The sequence below is a fragment of the Salvia splendens genome, chromosome 9 (genome assembly GCF_004379255.2).
Source record: "Salvia splendens isolate huo1 chromosome 9, SspV2, whole genome shotgun sequence".
Classification (NCBI taxonomy): Eukaryota; Viridiplantae; Streptophyta; class Magnoliopsida; order Lamiales; family Lamiaceae; genus Salvia; species Salvia splendens.
Window position 1 is genome coordinate 1527745 of NC_056040.1, and position 18823 is coordinate 1546567.

General features: G+C 34.0%; 2 protein-coding genes across 4 annotated transcripts; one reads left to right on the top strand and one right to left on the bottom strand.

The window, feature by feature from the left end:
• The first annotated feature begins 7945 nt into the window (after nt 1-7945).
• Nucleotides 7946-15711, top strand: LOC121748881. 2 transcript variants are annotated; one of them, XM_042143435.1, is made up of 20 exons: nt 7946-8243; nt 8523-9889; nt 9988-10056; nt 10133-10334; nt 11035-11113; nt 11259-11381; nt 11460-11522; nt 11629-11710; nt 11790-11849; nt 11958-12010; nt 12090-12256; nt 12360-12528; nt 13001-13058; nt 13178-13234; nt 13314-13559; nt 14011-14072; nt 14168-14224; nt 14301-14394; nt 14827-14967; nt 15148-15711. In XM_042143435.1, the coding sequence occupies exons 2-20, from the start codon at nt 8606-8608 to the stop codon at nt 15223-15225; spliced, it is 3144 nt and encodes a 1047-aa protein (XP_041999369.1). In that variant the 5' UTR covers nt 7946-8243; nt 8523-8605; the 3' UTR covers nt 15226-15711. The 2 variants fall into 2 exon arrangements, with proteins under 2 accessions (XP_041999369.1, XP_041999371.1); XM_042143437.1 differs by having other exon boundaries at nt 9991-10056.
• Nucleotides 15712-15857: 146 nt separating this feature from the next.
• Nucleotides 15858-18283, bottom strand: LOC121748882. Of its 2 annotated transcripts, none has more exons than XR_006039538.1 (3): nt 17726-18283; nt 16862-17126; nt 15858-16634 (listed from the first exon to the last, which is right to left on the bottom strand). XR_006039538.1 is itself a non-coding variant. In XM_042143438.1 (3 exons), exons 2-3 carry the CDS (start codon nt 17099-17101, stop codon nt 16006-16008), a joined length of 657 nt encoding a protein of 218 aa, XP_041999372.1. In that variant the 5' UTR covers nt 17102-17126; nt 17726-18279; the 3' UTR covers nt 15858-16005. The 2 variants fall into 2 exon arrangements, 1 of the variants encoding a protein (XP_041999372.1); XM_042143438.1 differs by having other exon boundaries at nt 15858-16422; nt 17726-18279.
• Between the last annotated feature and the right edge of the window lie 540 nt (nt 18284-18823).

An 18823-nucleotide genomic window follows, 5' to 3' on the forward strand; every position in this document is an offset into this window, starting at 1 on the left:
TAAATTATTCCAAATCGCTATGGGTTTATTTGTAAAAGCCTTATAAGATGAACTACCACAAGGAATTAAGGTGTTTGCATGAATTAGGTAGAGAATAGTAAAAGCCTAACATATTCATAATTCTAATGGTAATAGAAAACCAATTTCTACACGTTTGCTAATATATTCAAACACTCACACCAAACTAAATTAACTAATCAAGTACTAATGAAAATCTAAACAAGCCGATATTAATTTTTATGCCCCCAAATGTCAATGTACGCGCGTACAACCTGCGATCTCCACTCGACTGCTGTGGGTGGAGGATGCGGGGGCATAGTCGGGGGAGGAGGAGTCGAGGAATATTTTGGCAGAGAGAGTATTATTGCGATGCGCGCACCAATTGACATATATTAGTAGTAGTATAATTTTTACTCTACGATGATTCTTGATCTATGGGACCATCATTTTTCATGTATCAATCACACTATTGAGTCTATAATCCCAAGCATATAAATGAACTAATTTAAATTTAAAAATAACAATACTATAAATATCTTTTAAATTAATAATAAAAATATCATCAATGTAGAGTCCGACCTATCGACACAATACAACATTATCCACAGGTGCATTGATATAAATAGTGATGGGTTAGGTAAGGTAGATTTCCCAACAACATGTACCAGGAATTTGTCCTTCAATTAATGTTCACACATGCCTCTCTAATAAATTAAATATATGAAATTTTTGTAAATTAGAAAAAGCTATTTAATGCATAATTGAATCTAAATATATCTAAAAATTTTGGAGAATCGAGTATCAATATTATACTATCCAATATGTCAATATTATTTTAAAGAGTGAACTACATAAATGGTACCAAATCTTTCACTTTCATACATAAATGGTTCATGATCTTTATTTTATATCGTTTTTGGTACCTATAAATCACATTTTTTGTATCTGATGCAATTTTCACCCCAAAATACCCTCTAAAGAAATTCATTTTTCCATTTGTGTCATAAATGATATTTTGGGCATTGACAAAACTAGTACCAAAAGTGATATTATAATATCTTCTCTCATTCTCCTTACTCTTTATACTATTATTATTAATCAATATTAATATTATTATTTTAATATTATAAATTAATATTTAATTTATTTTTAATATCATTTAAATATACTTAATCATAATTATAGTTATAATTATATTTAATTATTATAATAATATTATTTTTATAATATTAAAAAATAGTAGTAATTAATAATAATAATTATTATTTTATATTAAATTAATAACTAATCTATATAATCTTAATCAAAATTTAAAATTGTGAATTGTATTCATAATGATAAAGAGTTGAATATTTTTAGTTAGGTGTTTCAACCCTAAAATGAGTATAAATAATTTAATTAAAATATTTAATTGATTTAATTACTTTAAATAATTAATTTAATTAGGTGTTTTGTTATTGATTTATACTATGAATGCAATTAAATGTATGTATAAAACACTAAAAAGAAAGAAGAAAAAGAAGAGAAAAGAAAAAAGAGAAAACATAAACTAAGGAGAAAAAAGAAAGGAAGATAAAATACTAAAAAGAAAGAAGAAAATGAAGAAAAAAGAAAGAAGAATAAACTAAAGAAGAAAAAAAGAAATAAGAAAGGAAGGAAAAAATCACATATTTGGTTCTATTTAATTGAAATTTCCAAAAATATCATAAAAAAAAAATCACATGTTTGGTATCTAGGGTTATTTTTGTCATATGGTACCAAAAACGATATAAAATAAAGATCATGTATTATTTATGTGCGAAAGTGAAAGATCAGGTACTATTTATGTAGTTCACTCTATTTTTAAAATATGTAGACAGTTGAGTTACTCATAATTAATATATATGGTATGATAGAGTAAAATGTCCCACAAGATACACAATAATTTATGAGAAACAAATTTTGAGATAGTGATTTATAAGAGGGGCAGCATTTTTGAAGCATGTATGTAATTTAAAAAATTATGGTAGACATGTGATATGGTTGTAAATTGTCTAATTCTGAACTATGAATTATTGTAATCATGCATTAAATAATGCACTAACTCACATGCACTTGATGGATGTAGGCAAATATTTACTTATATGGATTTGTATCAGTTATTATATATAATTTGAATTTGACTCTGATTTAATTTTGAAGTGCAATGTACTTCAATTTAGTTGACTTTTGATTAGTATTTTTATATTAGTTTAAAAAGAATAATGTACTATGTTGGAGACTGATTAATTCTATACTTTTAAGTTTTAACCAACCTTTTAAATTCAAAACTTTTTTGGGTTGTAAAGAACAAACAATTGAGTCCTCATGGGCCATATTTGTCTGGTCCGATTTGACTAAATATATTCATACGTGTATGGTTTATTTTTAAGTTGTTTGTTTTATTATAGAGAAAAATAAAATTTGATATAAAGATCCTCGAATGATAACGATGTGACACGAAAATAAACAGACAAATAATTGACCAATTTAATATTATTGCCCTAAAGTAATTCCTTCATATTGTATTGTACTAGTACTATATACTCCTATATGATGCCTGCCTTTTGCAGCTCAACCGTATAATTAATTATATTTATTTACATGGCAAGTTATTAGGAATTACTTTGCATGGGTTTTTTTATTTAATACCTATATCATATATTGATTTACTCATACCCATATTTATATAATTATACTATCTCCGTCCCGCATTACTTGCACTTGTTTCCTTTCTGGGCGTCCCAAGTTATTTGCACTCTTTCCATTTTTAGTAACAATTTATACCTACTGCCGTAATTGTTGACTTTGTCTATCACTCATTCCTTAATCTCCGTGTCCAAAAGGAAAGGTGCGAGTAGTGCGGGACGGAGGGAGTATTACTTAGTTGGTATATATGGAATATGAATTCTAACTACCACTGGATTCAAAATTTAAATTCACATGCATACATTTAATAAACGTTACGTTATTCCGTACCCTCTATTTTATCCTATTAATAATTGTAAGAGTCCGCTCGAAAAGGAAAATTTATAATTAATGAATATTAAATGTGACCCTTCTAAGAGTAATATTATTGGACAAGTATCAAAACAATCATGTACATTTAGCTAGCTAGACCTATAATTGTATTTATAATAACATAAATTTTATTTAATAATTCCGTCGTCTGTAGTAGGAATATCAAATTAAGACTCCAGTTTATTTAAACACCTAAGGTGCAGCTTGATAAAAAATAGTTATGAAACAAAATAATTTATCTTATAAACTCCCAAGTTTGTGCAAGTTCTCTAGAAAATAACAGTACATACACTAGACCTAAACAAGATCAGAAAAGAAAAGGAATAAATTCATTATTGATTTATTGTTCTTATCCATATAGAATTATTTTTTTAAATACAAAGAATAATAAATTCATTATTGATTTATTGATCTTATCCCTATAATAATTATAATTGTCTATTTTCAGTTGCAAATCAAACTTTGATAATTGAAAATTGAATTGGTCATGGTTGGCCCAATACAATGGCCCAATAACCTATTACTAACTAACTAGTACTGTACTAGTAATATTCTTCTTAATTATCTTAGGGAACCTTTGTTAAAAATAATTATTTATAAATGAAATTATTACTTGTATTATTAAAATTATCGTTATCATACTAGTTTTAACTGAACCATCCGCATTATGAGAAAATTAAAATATACACGGTGTATGCAATCAAACGTATAACGGTATAAGTATAACTATATTCCAGTAAGAATGATATGTTATATATCTTATGTAAGCACTATCGGTGAATACTATGCTCGTTTTTTTATACAACTAGCGTTGTTTATTTTGGTTTATACGTTTAGTTTGATTTTAATACATTAAAAAATACTATTAAAATTTTAATTTTAATAAAAATTAAAGCTCGATTTGCAATTTTATTCATTTATTTGAAGTTATAAAAAAACTAACAAATCGAGCTTGGATTTTTATGAAATTTAGTACTCTGTATAAAATCTAAAATGTCAATGATATTTTTTAATGTATTAGAATCAAACTAAATGTATAAAATAGAATAAATAGCGTTAATTATGCAATAAATGAGTGTGGTGCTCACGGATGGTGTGTCCATAAGGTATGTATCATATTATTTTTCTATGTAGACATATATATGTGGTGTGGTTTATTAGTATAATATTATAAAATCTGGGGTGGTTTGGAGATCAAGGTTGCAATTTAGCTTAATAAAACTGATTAAGTAATGTGACAAACGAAATAGGAAAATTCATTTCAAAAGACTAATATCTGATATCACACTTGTTCTTTTAGCCATGCCATCACTTTGAGTTGCTTGTTGATCATGGTTGGTTCCTTTGTCTGGACACCATTTCATGGGCCACTGCGCTGAGTTTTGTGGGCCACCTCTTTGAGTCAGCTAGCTCTGAGATGGCTCGCATGGCCATGTTGGTTCTTTAGTATGGCTACCACTTTGAGTTGCTCGTTGGTCACGAAAGGCTTCTTTAGTTCCTTTGTCTTGCCATTTTTTTGTGGGCCATCAAAGTTAGCTGCTATATGCCTTGCACTGCCATGTTGGTCACGACAGCTACTCGTAGGCCATCACTAGCCGTGACGACCACTCTGAGTTGCTCGTTGGGCACAATTAGTTCCTTTGTTTAATCATGCCCACAACTTTCTGGGCTAGCATTTGAGTCGGCTCTTAAACGTTTTGTTGGTCATGGCTATAAACATGACCAGATGTTCATTATTCGTTATAAACATGAAAATACATAAATTTGACCTATTTACAAACCCAAGTCTATGTATGTGTTAAAGAATAAATTAATCACTAATTTCAAACATGGAAATGTTTTGAACATACTTATATACTCCCTTCGTCCTATAAAAATATGCGCACTTTCTATTTTTATCCGTTCAACAAAAATATGTGTATTCAATTTTTTGAAAGTTATCTCAATTTATTACCCATATATACATCAACTTATTTACGATTTATACCACCATTAAACACTACTAATAATGTGGGTTTCATTATTCACTGACACTATTTTAACTACCTTTCTTCTCATTTTTCTTATTTTATAAAATTTGTCTTAATTTTCATGTCATATCAATTGCACATATTTTTATAGGACGCAGTGAGTATAAAAATATATCATAGTAGCAACAGATTAACAATGGACATTGATAATTTGAGATTTTGAGTATTGCGAAGCAAAATGAATTTGGAAGCAATGCACAAACTTTTTTTTAGCAAACTGAATTATGAATCGGAACGCGGTACAACTTCAAAATTCAAATACTCCATTCGTCCTATTCAATAAGCCCACCTTTCTTTTTGAATTTGTCCCACTCAGGATGTTCACTTTATATATTATAAAATAAACAATTTATTCTCTCTCCTTATTAAAATATTCAATCACCATTTTCCCTTCTACTTTATATCACATAACTACTCCACCAAAAATCCCGTGTCATTTAAGAATGTGGAAATTTTGAATGATACCGAAGGAGTATCTTCTTATTATAGCTGTATTAAATTTGAACCTATTATATCTATTTTAAATTAGAGTATTACTCCATTCGTTTCCTCATAATTGAGTCATTTTTTCATTTTGAGAAGTTCCCCCATAGTTAAGTTATTTTTATATACTAAAGTAATATTCTCACTTTTACTTTACTCTTACTTATTTTATTTTTTCTACTTTATTCTCTTTATTTTTTTTGTCTTATTTTTTTTATCTATTTACTTAACACAATAAATATCATTTTCTTAAATCATGGGTCAGAAAAATTCCGGCACAACTATGGGGGAATGGTAAGAGTAATTTTTACACAAGTTAAAACTGGAAACAACGGATCAAATCAAAACTGGAGAGAAATTTGGACACGGAACTCTAGATTGGATCACGTAAGCAACCACGTGGCGTGTGGAAACACAAAGCGTGGCCCCCATCAGATTTTTTGGTTGTGATCAGTATAATAAATTTTTATTTTAGCACTTTATTGAATAAATAGTGTAACTAATGCTAGTTGTATTGGTATGATTACGAGAAAGGATAATACAAAATTAGTGATATACTACCTCCACAACATGTTTAATTTTATCATTTCACTAGTGTAACAACCGTGCTATGCTCGGAGATTAATTACTTACTAATTTGAACTAAAAAAATAAAATAATATAAATAAATATGTATACAACCATTTAACCTTGTAAACAATAACATAATAACAAATGAAGTAAATTCGCAAATAATATATTATCAATTATTGAAAGTTTAGAATTATTATAAAACATTTATATATATGTAAAAGTGAGTTTATAAATATAATGAGAAAAAATTCTTAAATCATAAACAGACGATACTCTAACTATTACAATCGAAGAAAAAAAAACAATTAGTGGAGTGAAAATTACAATGAAAATAATAAATTAAACCAGACTATAAGTCGACTTGAGGAAAGCTTTCTTTCTGCAAGACAAATTACGATGCGGCTAGTGTTCTCGAATTGACGTATTGTCCACATAAATAAAACTACTTTCTCATAGCACGTAGAAGCATATCAAACCCGCTAGACATCAATGAAGTTGATGGAGCTCCGAGAATCGAGCAATATAACTCTCCTAAAACACACTCTAAAATATAGAGAGCTTGAGAGAAAATTGAGAATGCTTTTGTTGGCGTGTAATTCATTTACAACTTCCTGCCTTTTATAACAACAAAATTGAGAATGTGGGAGGTTCCCATGATCTCCTTCAACAACTCACGCCATTATTCCCACCCGATAGATTTCTTTTTAAAAAATTTCTTAATTTGTTCGCACGCTTTGTTGGATTAGATAGTTTAGTATGGAAACATATGCATGATTATAATGTAATGTTAGTAATGGATCATAGTATCGAAACATTTCCAATCATAAATCAAACACAACAATATTCAAGAAAATACATAAAAAAAATTAAACACCGCATATTATTAAATTAATTGAAACCATCATTTTCCAACAATACTACTAAATAGATTGTTTTTTCTTACCGTGTATCATGTACGTAACTTGTTTTATATAAATAAAAGCTTTTCATTTTTCTAATTATTACACAAATGCATAAAAACATTTTTATTTCTCTAATTACTACATAAATAACGGCGTGAGTTGTGGAAGGAGATCATGGGAACCTTTTCATTTCTCTAATTACTACACAAATAAATAAAAATCTTTTCATTTTCCTAATTTTATAAAAAAGTTCATAATGTCAAATCTTGTTATTTTCCCCAAAACTCCCCTTTTATATATGTATAGATATTATTAAATTAATTGAAACCATCATTTTCCAACAATACTACTAAATAGATTGATTTTTCTTACACTGTATCATGTACGTAACTTGTTTTATATAAATAAAACCTTTTCATTTTTTTAATTATTACACAAATGCATAAAAACCTTTTCATTTTCCTAATTACTACATAAATAATGGCGTGAGTTGTGGAAGGAGATCATGGGAACCTTTTCATTTCTCTAATTACTATACAAATAAATAAAAATCTTTTCATTTTCCTAATTTTATAAAAAAATTCATAATGTCAATCTTGTTATTTTCCCCAAAACTCCCCTTTTATATATGTATAGATTATACCCGTAATTAAAAAAATTATTTTTCATAATTGAAATTCACGATCCATTATAATAAATCTCTATTTCATATGAAATCAATACACAAACTTCATATTCTATTCTTTTTTTCAATCACTTTTATTTTAAACTATACTAACAAAATAAATCGTGCCCTCAAATTTCTCTCATCTCCCACTACTTTATCTCGCTCCTTCCATCGACTTTTCCACTATCATCAATCTTAAATGACAAGTAATAACTTATTTTCTATATATAAAAAATAAAGAATAAATTATAAACTTCAACTGCTTCTACTAAAATCTGTAAATCCATACCGCCAATCCAACTTTTCAGTTTTCTCAAAAATAACAGAAAATTTCACAACCAATACCCAAAACCCTAACATTTCTCCTCCTTCATTGCTCTTTCCTTCCATTGTAGATCTGTGATTTCTCAACTATTATGCTCATAGTGACGTTCAACAATTGGATTCTCGGATTGAACAATTGACGCAGCTACCAGATCTGTCGGAGTTTCCTATTTCCGATGACTGATTGAATTTCACTTTCATTTCCCGCTTTATTGGATTGAAAAGGTCCGTTTACATGCGTATATTGCTTTAAACTCACTTCACAATTTGCAATTTCGGAGATTATATCGATTGAGCTGGGTGTATGAATTTGACGGACGTTGGATTACGTAATGAATGCGTAGTTATTAATATTTGTGTTATTGAGTGAATTTGGAGCTGAATTTGATTGGTATTTTTCGAATACCGTCAAATTTGATAGTTTGTCTTTTTAATTTCTTTTTTGTTCACACCGTCGCGGTCTGTCTTATTTTTTTCTTTCATAAATATGAATTGGTGATGCAGTCTGCGCTACTGAGTTTTAGAGTTGTGGAAGCGAGAGAGGGGAGTGGAGCTTGGATGGTTGTTGTTTCGTTAATGCGATTGAAATGAACGGTGGATTGAGGACTGATTCAGAGAACGGGCAGCATCCGGCAGGGGATGGTGCTGAAGGCAAGTCAAGAGTGGAGGCAGAAGCAAATGAATCGTTCAGTGAAACTAGGATGATGCCTTGTGTGGCTGCTGAGTTTATGGATGGTGAAAGTGAGTCTGTGTTTTATGACGTTCAGGTAACTGAAGGGGTAATTGACGAGACTGAATTAGCGTGTTCTGTTGACGTGTTGTCAAATAACAGTGAATTAGTTTATGAAAGCCACGTGAAGAATGGTGCTCAGACAAAATCATGCACTGAAATTCAGCTGAGAGAATCTGGGAATTATGCTGCATTTGGACCTTCTGCAGGGGTTCGTGCAAATGATGTTTTAAGTAGTGCAGAGCTAGAACCCTCTGGGGAATATCATAATAGTGAAATATTGAAGGAGCATTGCATGAAAGACGTTGCAAAGGAAGAACAGAACGCTGGAGATACGGAGACAAGGGGGGTACTGAATGACATCGAGATGGACCCTTGTGCAGTGAATCATGCAGTGGAACAGTTAGATGATGGTAAGGTTGAGCTGTATTCTAATAGCAATGAAGTGAAAGAAGAACAAAATAATCCTGGTTTGGGGATGTATCACAACAATCGAGTGAAAGAACCAACCAATGATGATTTGCATTCTGAAGTTTCAGACCCCAATCCATCTCCAAAACAGGTTACCTCAAGCCTGACCATTAGCAGTCAACCTCTCGATGTGCTTGGTGGGGAACATTTTGGCTGTGGAGAGATTACATCAGCTTGTTCCTGGAATTCCTTCACTGATGGAAAGTTTTGTGAAGAAGAACACAGTAAGGGTAAACTGGAAGCAGTTTCTACAGCTCGTGTGGTTCTTGAAATTCCAAAGCATGTTAGACCCACTGGTATTAGAAAGATAACATTTAAATTCAGTAAACGGAAAGATGAGTGTGATACTGATCTATCTTCTAAGCCCTTGGCTGATGACAAATTTGAAGAAGACCTTTATGATAATCAAATATCCGTGTCGACTGCTGATGGTTTATCTATGCATGGCTTTCGCAATGGCGACATGATTGCTTTAGAGAACTCAAAAGTGAAATCAAGCATGGTTGATGGAGAGTGTCTTCACCCTAGAAGTCCTTCTTGTGCTCCCAACATGGAACTGAGGATGTCTAAGAAAATCATTCCAGACAGTTACCCTTCGAATGTTAAGAAGCTTTTGTGCACTGGAATACTGGAAGGAGCTAGAGTTAAGTATATTTCTATGTCTGGTGAGGTATGTAGTTGGTGTAGTTGTGCTTTCTTAGTGATTTGATGCTAATCTTCAGTTTTATTCCAGTGTGGGGTTAACTCTGGTTTCTATTTTATTGCTAGAAGGAGCTTCCTGGAATTATAAAAAGTGGTGGATTTTTGTGTGGTTGTTGCATCTGCAACTTCTCGAAAGTAAGTCATATATGCAAGTTAAGTTGTTCTCTTGATCAGTTGTTTTGTCTGTTCTAATTTTGCAAATTCGCTTTAGCATGTGGTGAGTGCATACGAGTTTGAACTTCACTCTGGTAGCAAGACAAGCCATCCAAATAATCACATATATTTGGAGAATGGGAAGCCGATTTACAGCATAATTGAAGAACTGAAAACTGTTCCTCTCAGTGCAGTGGATACAGTGATAAGAGCTGTTGCAGGTCCTTCTTTAAATGAGGAGTACTATCAGCTCTGGAAAGGTAAAATTCCAATGAGGTTTCTCTTTTCTATTTGAATTTCACTGAAACAGACTGTTCTTTACACGAGAAAGTTCATCTTATATTGGTTTTGAATGGTGCATACTTCAGAATTATAGGTCTTGAGTATTTCCAGACAGTTTATCGCAAGTGCACCTACATTTCTCTCTAATATTTGATGGTTGACTGAATATGTCATCTAGTCTGGCATCTTAGTCCGCAACCAGTAAACCTCTCATGCTTGATGACTAGATCTGGTTGGGGACCATTACTTTGGAGACAGTTGGGAATTGCACATATTAGGTTTCTTGTCTGGAGTGAGTGGAAGAGGTGATCATGAGTTACATGACAGTTATGAATGAGGGTTGCAAATGTTTCAAAATAACTAAGACAAGCCATTTCTAGCAACTTACCCATCCAAATCTCACCTGAGGAAATCTTTATTTTACTTGTAGATTGTTCTCCTCCTATGTTATTATTTATCAGTCAAGCGATTTATATTTTAAATTGCTATAAAATAGAGGGGGATGCCAATCAATTAGTTGGTGGCATTCTCAGGCTTATGACACAACCACTTTGTTTTTTAGTGCTTGCAAGACATAAAATGTGTGATCAAGGTTTTGGATGTGAAAGATGATAATTTATTGCAATTCCTCCCTGTCAATATTTAGTTTCTGATGTTTTGCTTTCTAAAATGTTGCAGCAAGTCTTGTACGTGGACATGATGTAGCCTGTGGGGATAGCGCACACCATTATTTAGGCATGTCACACTCCACCACCAGGTATGCGCGCTGCATATTTTTCAATAAAAATTCATAGAATCTTTTTTTATGTGTATGCACCTCTTTGAAGTAAGTTGTTGTGCTTATTGGATATTTTGATTTATCATTCATACTCTCACTCACACTGTAATGGGAAATTTTCCAGCTCTAAAAGACCATCTACTGAAGACATCACTTATCCGGATGCATATCTTTATTCTCGTTCAACACCCTTTAATCAGCAAGGCTATGTAGAGGCACTAGTTGAGCAGAAACGTCCAGTCAAGAAGTTTGTTCTATTTTTGCTGCCTCTTGTTTCTCATATTAGCGCAATTTTATCAGGTGCTCAGTATAATTTTTTATGCAGGCCAAGACATTCTGGCTCTTTTTGGGGACATAAGAAGACAACAGAAGGTGGCAACAAAAAAAGGCAAGTTTGTTATTATCATACATCTTTCTAATTTTCTGTACACAGCTCTTTGTAGGTCTTGTCTGACGGCAAGACCTTGGTCTAATGAGTGACTGATGTACAATAGGGACAATGATTTGCACAAATTGCTTTTTTTGCCGAATGGACTGCCAGATGGCACCAGTTTGGCTTATTACTCCAAAGGAAAGGTTGTATAGCACTTTCATGCAGATCTCATTTTTTCTGATTTCATCCTATAACCTAAGACATTTTTTTGCCTGTTCACAGAGGATTCTCGGGGGTTACAAGCAGGGAAATGGCATAGTCTGTGGTTGTTGTAACATTGAGGTAAGTCCATTTATCCGTGTATTTGGAATTTCTGTTTACTAGATGTGATCTGTTATAATATATCTAGCTCAAGAAACACATCACATGTATTCTTTTATTTAAAAACAGATTAGTCCCTCCCAATTCGAGGCTCATGCTGGATGGGCAGCTAAACGTCAACCGTGAGTTGCTTTTGAAAAATTAGAATGTATATTACACGTGCCATAGGGTGTCAGAAATATGATTTCTATTCTTTTACAGCTACCGTAATATCTATACGTCCTCTGGATTAACACTTCACGACATAGCCTTGATGCTCGCAAATGGCCAAAGTCTTCCATCTAGTGGAAGTGATGATATGTGTGCAGTATGCGGAGATGGAGGTGAACTTATTTTATGCAACGGATGCCCTCGAGCTTTTCATGCTGGTTCGTTTCTCCTTTTTCCTTTTTTTCAATTTCTTCATGTACTCAATTTGTGCTTGTGGGTTAGTTTCACGTTTTGTGATCCCTTTTATCGAAATTGTTGCAGATTGTTTAGGTTTACAGTGTCCCCCAGAAAATGATTGGTATTGTCCGCATTGCAAGGATAGACTTGGTTCTGGTAGAAAAGCTTCTGGGGAATCAAGACCAATAATCCTTAGACTAACGAGAGTGGTAAAGGCACCAGAATTTGAGCCCGGTGGCTGTGTGATCTGCAGGTTTATTGCGTTGGTTATATTCTTTTCTGTTTACTATAGCAAGTTCTTTGTCAGAATAGCTGTTTTAAGGAAGTAGCTTTTCGTCGCGGATTATCTTCCACATATAACCTAGCAATCGAATTTGTAGTTTATTTACCGAGATTGCATTCAGATTCTTGCCATTTTCTGCTCCTGAGGACTCCCAACAAATAGGGAGAGATGTATAATTTTCTCAGCATCTTGTTAGTCATGGCAAAAACCAATTGCTATTAGTATTCTTATCTGAAGTATCTATTCTAAATTAATCCATGTACTACTAAAAAAAGTTTATTTTTCTAGTCTGATATCTCTCTTTAGCTGCAATTCCTGTAACCAACCACTTCGTTCCACAACTTCATATCTTAATACCTCCAATAGTTATTCTGAAGTGTGTGTGCCTATCTAGGCAAATTTTTATAGTTCTATAAACTGATTCTTGTCTTCTGCTTTCTAGGTCACAGGACTTCAGTGCTGCAAAGTTTGATGACCGAACAGTGATAATATGTGATCAAGTATGACTTGATTCCTCATCTTACTTTTGGACATCTATTCTGATATTTCTTGGTCATTTACTTTGTCTATGGCATATCCTTTTTATGTTTTATGACTCCATTTTTCTCTTGTTATCTAGTGTGAGAGGGAATATCACGTTGGTTGTTTACGTGAGTCTGAGATGTGTGATCTTAAAGTAAGTATTTAAACTACTTTTCATCAAGGAGCTGTTTTTGACAGTTCGTTGTTAATGATGCTCAAATATATGGTGGCAGGAACTGCCTGAGGATAAATGGTTTTGTTGTGATGACTGCCACAAGATCTTTGAAGCACTGCGAAGTTTGGCTTCTGGGGAGCCTAAGTTAGTTCCAGCCGCAGTGTCATCTGCACTATATAAGAAGCATGTAACAATTGGTTTGAATGGTATGCATACGAATGAGATCCAATGGTGCATTCTGAGTGGAAAAAGTCGAGCTCCGGGGCATCTAATGTTGCTCTCTCGAGCTGCAGCAATTTTTCGCGTAAGCTTTCCCATCTAACATTACAAGATTTCCCTTATTTAGCTGATATGTGCACTGTGTTTGAAGTCAAATACTCATTACCTCATCTTAACCATCTTTGCAACTTAATTGGCTATTAAATATTTTATGCCAGGGTGCATCTGTGTGTTTTCCATAGTAACTTGAATATGTGAACAATTATACGTTTTCCATGTGTGACGATTGAATGGTTGAGGACCAATAATACATTTTAGGTTAATTATTTCTAACAACAGTAGATATGTTTTGACCGGAAGAAGCCTCTTGTGTCAGTGCTTTTTAAAGCATTTAGTAGCTAGCCAAAATATCGATGCCAGACTAATACATACGAGGATTGAATTGACATATGTAAAGTATAGCAGGATGAAATACATTGTGTCGTGGTACATATTGCAAACTGCTTTTATGCCTCAATCTGAATGTATTGTTGTAGGAATGCTTTGACCCCATCGTTGCAAAATCTGGTCGGGATCTTATCCCGGTTATGGTGTATGGGTAAGTTAACCTCTCCCATATATATGTACCCGATTTTTTCTTGGTTAATGATGATCAGTCAATCCACCAATAATATTGTTTGCACATGTATACAGGAGGAACATATCTGGCCAAGAGTTCAGTGGAATGTACTGTGTGGTTCTAATTGTAAAGTGAGTTGATGTTCCCAAATGCTTTGTTGCTATGTATACGACCCATGAAAGTTAACATATTCTTTGGTGCTTGCAGCTCCATTGTTGTGTCAGCTGCTCTCCTCAGGTTATTTGGAAAAGATGTTGCTGAACTTCCATTGGTAGCTACCGATAGAGACAATCAAGGAAAAGTAAGTCTTAGGCACACTCTTTTACTTGAAACGTGTGAAAGCAGAGGCCTTTTCTTTTTAATAGATAGGTCACTTGTCTTTGCATTTTCTCGCATTTTGCTCAGAATTCATGTTCAGCATCAAACATGTCCGTCATTCCATGTTTTGATAATTAGCGTATAAGGGCCATTTTTCTTTTTTCTTTATTTTGGTCGGGGTGGGGGTGCTGGACCTTGTTTATGCACACTCGGTAGCTTCTTGTATGTAGTGAAGGATTCCTGCTATAGTCAGTGTTTTTGTTTACTTGTTGACTAAAAACAAAACAATAATTCGATTATCCAGGAATTCCGATTAAACTGCTGAAAGCTTCATTTTTGTGACTAGGTTTTGTTTAATGAGATATTGTGATTGCTTCGACAGTGATATAACTATTATCATTAAAATGCCATATAGGGCTATTTTCAAGCGTTGTTCTCGTGCATCGAGATATTCCTATCATCTATGACCGTGAAACACCTGGTACTCCCTGCGGCCGAGGAAGCTGAACCTATGTGGTTGAATAAGCTAGGCTTCACGAAAACGAGCCAAGAGAAAGTAAGTCTCTTATCCATGGTGGCTACTTTAGTCACCAGTGTTGCATCTGTATTCTGTCACACTTCTGAAGAAAAGTGACCTCGAGGCTCGAAACAGTTCCATGCATCTTTTAATCTCGAGTCGAATCTTGTAAAAGCACTACTTGATAAGGCTCTAATAAACTGAAATTTCCTTGAGCAGATGCTGAAGTACACGAGAGACTTTCAGCTAACAATTTTCAAGGGGACGTCCTTACTAGAAAAGGAAGTACAGCCATAGTGAATACTCTCGAGAGATGTGTGGAGTGCAGCAGATGCTGATAACGAGCGAGTCTCACATCCCACAGTGGATATCTGGATGTGCCGCAGTCATCTGAAAGCGCATGAATGCAGGAGGCACCCCACCTACATACAGAGGTAAGTTTTCGACAGGAATGAGCTTTCACACTTTAGCACCGCGGTCAGGTTTCTCAGGAGTTGTACGCCTTTATCATATCGTGGGATGATACACCACGCTGCATCGTGCTGCCGTAGAGATATGCAGAATGTTGAAAGAATTTCCTCAAGCATGCTTCCCTTTTTTCCGCATGCAGGAAAAGAATAGTTAGTGTTTGAAGGCCAAATACTTTTGTTTCACTACATTTGTTTGTGCATTTCACTGTGACGAACCCTATACTTGTGTTGTGTTGTGTTGGATTATAGTGATGCAATGTACATTTGCATACTACTATATATGTTTGTTCGATCGCTGAAGATTATTTTCTCCCGAGATTGAACATACAAATTTAATCTTGTTTAATTCATCAAATCGAACGGGATATACTAGCTTACATTCGTTTTTCTTTCGTATAATAAACTACGTCGATTTAGCACGAATGTATTGAAATAATGTCCATGAATTTACAATACTCGTATCACAAACAAAAGTCCATGTAAATTCGTTGAAGGCCAAATGCAAATTCTCAAAATTCCGAAGTCTTGCAAAAGCATAACTAGTAGAAAGCATTTAAGGCATAACGAGTACTTTTATTTACATTGGGGAGAGACAGAACAATGCACATCATCGCATAGCCTCTGCGACGGGGAAGTGCAAATTCTGGACCGATTCCTTGAGAAAGCTGCTTCCACAGAATGCATCTGTGCTGATAACATTGAACCCGGGGATACCTGCCTCGGGCTCAGAGAAGCTAGCTGTGCTCTTGACTTTGGTGGTGGTCCCGCCATTCTTCCGAGCTTGCTTCTTGTCTTTGTCCTTGCCTTTGCCCCCTCGCGAGGATTTCCCACCACCTTTCTGTTTGTTCTTCCCATATTTCTTGCTATTACTGCGGATGTATTGATTCCTGCTCGATGGCACGTGAGATACCGAAGTTGGAATTGGATCGTAGACATCAGGTGCCCAAGTGACGGACAGCTTCTTAGGCGGTATACCCTGCTTTTCACGGCTACCTTTCATGGCAGATGCAAGCTTGGACAGGGTCTGAGAGCGATGACATCAAGAGGAATAACAAAGAGAAAATTGCAACTGTTAACAATATCTTTACAAGAGTAAGCCTTCGATGTTTATATATACTCGCACAGGCCGTGGCATATATATTTCGAATCCAGTGCTTTTCCACTACCACCGGAGGAAATAACGCAGCAAGAACATTAAAATAGTCGAAAAAGAAAGGCAAGAGCTACTATGCTTGCCTGCAGAATTCACAAAGAACGGTAACAAAGTAACAGAAAAACACGTTATCTGATGAACTGGGAAACAGGAAGGGATCCTAAAATACTAATAAAACCTCGTAAATTAAGCATTGCAAAATTCAGTATACGATATTAGCTTGATACAATAGAATTTCAATTTCACGAGATATAGTTGAGAAGTAACACAAACTGATAAGCATTGCAAAGACGCCGCACGAAAAACTTACACCAGAAGATGTAGCGTCAGGAAGATTGTCACTGGATTTGTCTGAGTCATTGGAATCACATTTGCTATTGCCTCCAGCCAAATCTTCAACACTTACAAATTCATTGAAGCACACTTTCAGATCATTCATAGAAAGATCCCCTGAACCGTATTGAGTTTGGATATGGGGAGTCGTCACAGACTCAGTGTTGCTCCTTAATTGTTGGGAAGCCAGTGTATCACTAGGAACAGAACCTTCCATCCACAATTGAGGATGAATAGAAGAGCTGTAACAAAGGCAGAATTCAAAGTTGTTTAATTGTAATTATGCCAAGCACAACCAAGAAATTATATGTAGGAGGCAAATAAACAAGCTACTATATACGAAGAAAATGTCTATGAAAAGTTAAACTAACACATCCCAAAATATGAAGATGTGCGAGTATTATAACTGTACAATGTATATGATAATCATTCAACATATTACCTCTACATACTAGCAGAGAAACACTAATTCAATCAACTCGTAATTCACGAGTCACCTCAAGGCTTGTTTTACTAGGTTACTACATTCAAAATTTATACAGATGCCATTCTGCAATTAGCACTTTGAAACCAATCCTTCCATCATTCACTCAACCTATTAGATCTAACTCACAGTACTTACTAATGAGTTTATAGAACAACCTTTGCTGGCAATCAGTCATGAGTATTGCAAACAAAAAAAAAAAAATTAAAACCAACAGGATATCTCAGGCATCGATTTCACCAGATATTTAGAATATGAAACATCTAATTCTCAGAAGAGAGTGTGTTATACTCGTTATTCCCTATGAACAAATAACGCAAATGTAAAAGCTAAACAAAATCCTCATCAACAAATTACCTTATACCGATCCAAAAACCGTCGAGAATCCTCAATATCTCCAAAACGAGCTCGATCCACAGGAAAAACAGAAGATCGTTCAATCGAGACAGCTCGATTGCCAACAAAAATCAGATCCACCACTGGTTTACTGATAGTATCAACACACGCTAATAATACCTCGTCGGAACCGAAAAAACAGCACCAAAGCGTACTAAACTGAAACCTTCGAGAAAAATAAGCTAAGATCCGGCGAGCAAAACGTTAACTACTAAGATTACCGCGACGATCACTTTTCTGAAGATGTTTCCGGCGATGAAAAGACGATCCACCATAGTACGACGTCATACGCGGGCGCGTGAGTGTTGGAGAGTAGATCGAAAGCACCGGATGCATAATCCGATGCTCTTATGCTCAAGAAATCCAACTGTGTGAGGATCGATCGATCGAAGTAACACGAAGAACTTAAGGCATGCTTGTGATCGAGAGTAGGTGAATTTGGATCTGAACTTCTTTCGATAAATGGAATTGATCTGAATTTGTTCGTCGGCAAATGGATAGAATATCTGAGCTTAGTATATATAGTAAATTAGTGTACTATGATACGAACATGAGATATTTGGGGTTTATCTGTTCGTCCTTAATTACTATTATACCCCCAGAGTTTTCATTGACTAATTATCACTTATCATCTTGTAATTTTTGATTAGTTGTAGACTTGTAGTCTTGCTAGTGGGATTTAAATTAGAAATGTTTTATTTAAAATTAAATTACCATTATTATTTGATTAGTTTAAAAAATGAAAATAATTTACATTAGGGGCATATATTACTTGAAAAATCATGGAATTTGATTATATTTTTGTTCAATCCTTGCTGATGTGATTTTTTTTTCGCATTAGATATCGTGCATTTTATCGTGTTTTTGGTCGGACGTATAGATTTGTCCAGTGACTCTGTTATTAGGTCGGGTGACTTAATCACCACATTTCATATGGTCGGACGGCGTAAAAGTAGTTGTACAAAATCACATTTTAATGATAAATTTTTGCACCGTTGTTGGGAGAAAAAAAACACAGAGAAATAAGAACAGAGAAAAAGATTCAATATCAAATTTCCA